At 27.4% G+C, this 6712-nt stretch overlaps 2 protein-coding genes across 2 annotated transcripts; both read left to right on the forward strand.

The window, feature by feature from the left end:
• Positions 1–2312: 2312 nt before the first annotated feature.
• On the forward strand, positions 2313–4762 carry LOC110623939 (phenylacetaldehyde reductase). The gene is made up of 6 exons (XM_021768963.2): positions 2313–2578; positions 3010–3179; positions 3275–3466; positions 3555–3717; positions 4032–4218; positions 4432–4762. Exons 1-6 carry the CDS (start codon positions 2461–2463, stop codon positions 4574–4576), a joined length of 975 nt encoding a protein of 324 aa, XP_021624655.1. The 5' UTR covers positions 2313–2460; the 3' UTR covers positions 4577–4762.
• A 274-nt stretch (positions 4763–5036) lies between these two features.
• Positions 5037–6712, forward strand: LOC122724853 (phenylacetaldehyde reductase-like). The gene is made up of 4 exons (XM_043960746.1): positions 5037–5042; positions 5969–6071; positions 6292–6422; positions 6584–6712. The coding sequence occupies exons 1-4, from the start codon at positions 5037–5039 to the stop codon at positions 6710–6712; spliced, it is 369 nt and encodes a 122-aa protein (XP_043816681.1).

A 6712-nucleotide genomic window follows, 5' to 3' on the forward strand; every position in this document is an offset into this window, starting at 1 on the left:
AAATATAAAATATATAAAAATATAATTTATAATAAAATATAATATTTATTTTAAAATTAGCTAATATTAATTTTTTAATTGACTTAATTAATTTTAAAATTATGTAATTAAACTAATAATAAAATTTAATAATTTTATATTTTTTTATTAAAACTATAAATTACCAATAAAAATAATTTATATATTAATTATTATTATTATTTTTTATATTAATAATGTGATCTACAAATTAACTATAAAAGTATAAATAAAACGAAAGCATGTTGAAAATAATTAATATTTATAAATTAAAATATTATATTAAAAGTTTTTAAAATAAAGAAATGTATAAAAAATAATAAAAAATTATTTTTATTATCTTAAAATTTAATTTAACACATTAAAAATAATTTATATGAATATAAATTACTTTTTTTTATAACACTTTTTAATATAAAAAAAATTAATTATATAATTACTTTATTATCCTTTTTTTTAAATAAGGTTAATATTATCATATTTATTGATTTTGATATATATATATATATATATATATATATATATTTTAAATCAATTTAATATTATCCAAATCAAAATTTATTTTAAAATCTTATCTCAAAATATTATCCAAATCAATTTAATATTATCCAAATCAAAATTTATTTTAAAATCTTATCTCAAAATATCTAGTTTACTATTTACATATGTTTTAAAATTAAAATAATTATTTATTAACTTTAAAATAATTTAGATAATAAAATTATTATTCACTTTAAATTTTCAATATAATGATTAATAATATAAACAACAACTTATTATCTTATAACATAATATCATTAAATTTATTAATATTTTATAATTAACAATATATGTATATAATTAATTTTTAAAAAATATGAAAATATATTTAAAATTAAGTTAATTTTTAAATCTAAAATCTATCAATGTAATGATTTATTTTTCTTTATAAACTTAATTTTTTATTATTTTTCAGAATTCATCATTATTTAAATGTGTTGTTTTGATAATTTTATACTAAAATTCTAATTTTTAAATATTTATATATATCTATATATCATAATTTATATATTTATTTAATTAATTTAATTAAATTAAGATAGTAAAAATTACTGTTCATTTTAAAATTTAAATATAATTATAAATAATTACAGTAACAATTTATTATATGATAATTTTATATAATTAAAATTATTAATCTTTTATAATTGCATAAAGAAAATTTTAAATTATATTAAAATTATTGGATTTTTTGTTATATATAGTTGATAGTGATTTTTAAAATTATTATAATCAGTTTAATAATTATTTTATAATTTTAATTTTATAAATTTAGACTTATTATCTAATAATTTAATATTATTATAATTATTTTATCATTTATTATTTTATAATTTTTAATATTAAAATTTAATTTTTTTTTACTATTCATGTATATCCTAAAATCTATATACTTATTTACTAATTTTAAATTGATTTTAATAATAACAATTATTTTTACTTTAAAAATAAAATATAATTATTATAATTTAGAGATCAACACATTATTTAATAATTTTATATTATTAAAATTATTATTTTTATATTCTTTTTTATAATTAATTAATATTTAATTTTAATATAATTATTAATAATTAGAAAAATCACTTTAATATTAATAATATTTTTATTTTATATTATTTTTTATAATTATTTAATATTTAAATGTAAATCTAATAATACGATATATGATAATTATTTTAATATTTTTAATTAATATTTAAAATTTTTATTTTAACAATATTATCAAAAAATTAATTTAAATATTATGAAAATTATTAATTTTTAATAATTATCTTACATAATTATAAAATAAAATTAATTAAACTCATACATAAAAAATTTAAACATGCATTAATTTTAAAGGATAAATATTTAAAATTATTTTAAGAAATTATTTAAATAATAAAATAATTATCCATTTAAAATTTAAAATCAATTATAAATATTAACCTATAATCCCATTATTCCCCTCTATTCACTCTCATAAAAATAGAAATATAGATTTGATGTTGCACGATTAAAAAAAAAAAATTAAATATTGTGAAAATTTTTAAAAATATTTTTAATAAGTAAAAATATTGTTATTTATAAAATAAATATTTATTTTTTAAAAAAAATAATAAAGGTTATAAATCTATTTAAAATAAATGAATTGAATTAAAATCCATTATTTTAAAATTTATTAAAAAAAAATGAATGGAAATGATTCTAAACGAGGGATAGGAATGAAAAAGTAGTTCTCTATTTGAGTTTCGCGGGACCTTGGGGGTTTTTCCATTGTAAATGACAGTGGGACATAGCTAACATCTACGGCTACCTCACAGCTCACGCCATGTTTCCAATTACTATAATCAAGCTTTTGTCCTCATATATTTCTGCGCTATTGTTGAAAGGAAGAAAGACTTACGAAAGAGAGAGAGAATGAGTGGAGAAGGAAGGGTGGTGTGTGTAACAGGAGGCGCAGGCTTCATAGCTTCATGGCTGATCAAGCTCTTACTTCTTCGAGGTTATACAGTTAAGGCCACTGTTCGTGATCCAAGTCAGTATCATCTCTCTTGTTTGGGTTCTTTGTGTTCTCTTTTGAGTTTAAAATTTGTTGTTTTTATTTTGTTTCCTGCGTTATTTGGAGTTTTTAGATTCTGGGTTTCTATCTCTTTCGCTTATAGTTTCTTTGGTAATCTCAAAAGAGATTAGCGTACTCAGTTTCAGTGATTTTCTATGTTTTTAGATTCTGGGTTGTATTCTATTTTCTCATCACCCAAAAGGGCCACAGCTAGAATCCCACTTAATCTCTTCGTTGATAACTACCGAGGTTTTCTTGATATGGGCTAGACAAAGCTGGTTACTTGTAGATTTAAATGTTAACTGATTATATCACAAGCGATTAGTTTTTTCAAATGAAATTTCTAATGAATGAAATTGGGATTTAGGTTTCTCTCTGTTTATTGACCTTGTTAATCCGTGTAATAGAGGATCCTAAGAAAACAGAACACTTGCGTGCACTTGATGGAGCCAAAGAAAGGCTTCACTTGTTCAAAGCAAATTTACTGGAAGAAGGATCTTTTGATGGAATTGTTGATGGTTGTGACGGTGTATTTCACACAGCGTCACCTGTGATTCTTTCAACAAATGCCCCTGAGGTAAACTTGATGTAGCACATTGATTAATTACCAGTATCTGACGGCAAAGTTCTCAGAATTTTCTGTGATTTTATATTCATTTGTTCTCATTTCAGGCAGATTTGCTTGAACCAGCAGTTAAGGGAACGCTGAACGTTCTTAAATCATGTTCAAAAGCTCCTTCCATCAAAAGAGTGGTTGTAACATCTTCCATGGCAGCAGTAATGTTCAATGAAAAACCTCTCAGTCCTGATGTGGTTGTTGATGAGACCTGGTTTTCAGATAGAGCTTTTTGCGAGCAACATAAGGTACTTTATATCTCTTTTGCAAGTTATTTGGTTTCTTTGAATAATATACAAGTTCTTTAAGGGTTAATCTATTTTGGGTTCTTTACAGAATTGGTATGCTGTTTCAAAAACCTTAGCTGAGGATGTTGCTTGGAAATTTGCAAAGGAAAATGGTATTGACTTGGTTACGATACATCCAGGATGGGTGATTGGTCCTTTCTTGCAGCCAACTCTTAATCTCACTGTGGAGATGATTTTGAACAACGTAAATGGTACTCTTCTCCAACTCCAGTTGTTGATGATTTTATAATTTGCCTCCATGTCATACTCAAGCATACATAAGATGCATGTATCTTTCTAGCCAGAAACCTTCCAGAAAGAAAAATCTAGTGTTGGACTACATGAATCCTTTTCTGATGTGCTAAACCTTGCATTTATACTATGTTAAGGGAAAAACTCATCTGTAAACGGAGCCTACTTATTTGTGTTTTGGGTCTACCATGGACTGAGTTAAATTACAAATCTTTATACATTGGCAAGTCAAAACTCCTCCCAATCAAACCTCATCCCCTCTTTTTCATGGCAGGAGTGCAGACATTTCCAAATCAGAACCTCAGATTAGTTGATGTTCGAGATGTTGGAAATGCACATATTGAAGCTTTTGAAAGACCTTCAGCTAGTGGCAGATACTGTTTAGTTGCAAGGGTTACACATGTCTCTGAAGTTTTGAAGATTGTGCATGAACACTACCCCACTTTGCAACTTCCAGAAAGGTAAGTTGTTTCTTTTATTTGCATTACAGTGGATGCCAGTCACTTTGGACCGGCATGTTACCAGAGATATATGTTCATGTGAAAATTCAGATGACAGCAGAATTATTTGATTATGAGTGTCATGATCAGCATTCTTTGTAATAAAAAAATTTTCTGGTGAAAATATACAAATATGACCTAAGTTCTGTTTGTTTCTCCTCTTTCATAAAGCAGATGTGCAGACAACAAGCCTTTTGTGTCAAAATATGAGGTATCGAAGGAGAGAGCGAAAACTTTGGGTATCAATTATATTCCTGTGGAGGTTACTGTTAAGGGCACCATTGAAAGTTTGAAGGATAAAGGCTATCTTAACATCTGAATGATCTTTGAATTTGTATATCTTAACAATGCAAGAAGCAACTTCTAAGCTTAGCTCTTCTTCTCATAAGTTGTTTGTTGTTGATGTCTAGATCAGATGTGGTAGGCCTGTATCCATTGGTTTAAGGATGTTCAACTTCAAGTCATTGAGAAATGCTATTGTAATAAAGAGCTTTTGTTATCCTCATATGAATTATATTTGCAGACTACCCTTTGCTTTTGCTGGGTGGTTGTTTCCATGATTTTGAATCTGTCAATACTCGATGGATGAAAATTGTATATTAATTTGGCCATCTTATAGTTAACTCTTTACAAAGATAAGAACCAACTAAATTTGTTTTTGAAGAAAAGGTATCAAATTAACTGAAAAATAAATTTTCCTAGTTTTTGTATGCTTATATTTATAACATATACTTTTTTCTGTTCTTAAAATTACATGTATAAATTTGTTCTCACTAGGGATGATGGTATGTAGCCCTCGCCTCAGCCTCCATGCTCTATTGCTCCGTCAGTGATTGTCAAGGGAAAATCTTCACTAGGAGAATTTGTCAATACATGAATTTATATCAGCCATTGGATTAATGAGATTCACAGGTAATACCCACCAATCTAACGTCTGACATGAATTCGTGCAGTAGCACACATACCCCACCTCGTCCTTTGCTTTAGAACTCTATCTTTTGATGGAAAGTGTTGAATAATCACTAGAAAAAGTGATTGTCGCTAGCATTTCTCTTATATCTTTTAAGTTCACTTGCGCAAATGGCTGTCACAAGCTAAATTCAAAAGTGACAAACTTTATTAATTTTGTCTTTTTTCGACTATCTTAAAATAACTAGTTAACTACTAGCAAGCACCTGAACAGAAAGGATCTTGACAGGGTCATGGTGTGTGTGCTTCTGAAGTCATTGTGTCTGAGCTCATTGCTTATGCAAAAGTTCAATCAGAGCTCATTGCTGAATCAAGCCTGCAAATTGTGTTTCCATATATATAGAATAGAACCTACACACAAACACCCACAGGCACCACTAATCCTTAAAATTTTCAACTCAAAGCAAGAATCATTCTTATAATTAAGTTCCTCAGAGAGAGAGAGAGAGAAAGAGAAGTGGTGTGTGTAACAGGAGGTTCAGGTTATATAGCTTCATGGCTGGTCAAGCTTTTGCTCCATACGGTTAAAGCTACTGTTCGTGACCCAGGTGACCATCTATCCCTTGTGTCACAGACACTCGACCACCGAATTCTATAACCTTTGTTTCCCTTTCTGTTTGCTAATTTTTTTCCTTACTTGTCTTAGATGATCCTAAGAAAACAGAACACTTACGTTGTCTTAAAATTTTCTACTAACTTTATTCTTCATGGATTAATCTGATTAACTTTTTGTTCTTTCCAGCGTTGGTATGCTCTTTCAAAAACATTAGCTGAAGATGCTGCTTGGAAATTTGCAGAAGAAAATGGAATCAGCTTGGTCACAATGCATCCAGGATGGACGATTGGTCCTCTCTTGCAGCCAACTCGTGGAGATGATTCTGAACCATATAAAAGATACTCTTCATAACACGTTCATCAGCTAGCTTTTGGGATTGATTTGGGTTTTAATAAATTTCATTGCATATTTCACTTGCACGAGAAAAGATATAATCTTGATTAATTTACATGCAAGTTAGCACATGAGAAGTTTATTTTCTTTATATGCAGAACTGGAAACATTTCCAGGTATTATTGATAAGTTTGTTGATGTTAGAGATGTTTCCAATGCACATATTCAAGCATTTGAAAAAGCTTCAGCTAGTGGCAGATACTGTTTGGTTGGAAAACTTGGACACATCTCTGAGATAGTGAAGATTGTGCATGAACATTACCCTACATTGCATCTTCCTGAAAGGTAAGTTTTCTTTTTCAGGTGATGCTATTCTTGATAGAATTGCAGAAAATTTTTCTGATAAGATTGAAGAATTTTTGACAAGGTTTCCTTTTCTTTTTGTTCTTGCATGGCGGGTGTATCAAGCCTTTTATGCCAGAATATGAAGTTTCCAAGGAGAAAGCTAATGCTTTGGGCATGGACTTTACTCCTTTAGAGACTACTGTGAAGGACATCATTGAAAGCTTGAAGGAGAAATGCTACCTTCTTGTCTGA

This window comes from Manihot esculenta, chromosome 10 (genome assembly GCF_001659605.2).
Source record: "Manihot esculenta cultivar AM560-2 chromosome 10, M.esculenta_v8, whole genome shotgun sequence".
NCBI lineage: Eukaryota > Viridiplantae > Streptophyta > Magnoliopsida > Malpighiales > Euphorbiaceae > Manihot > Manihot esculenta.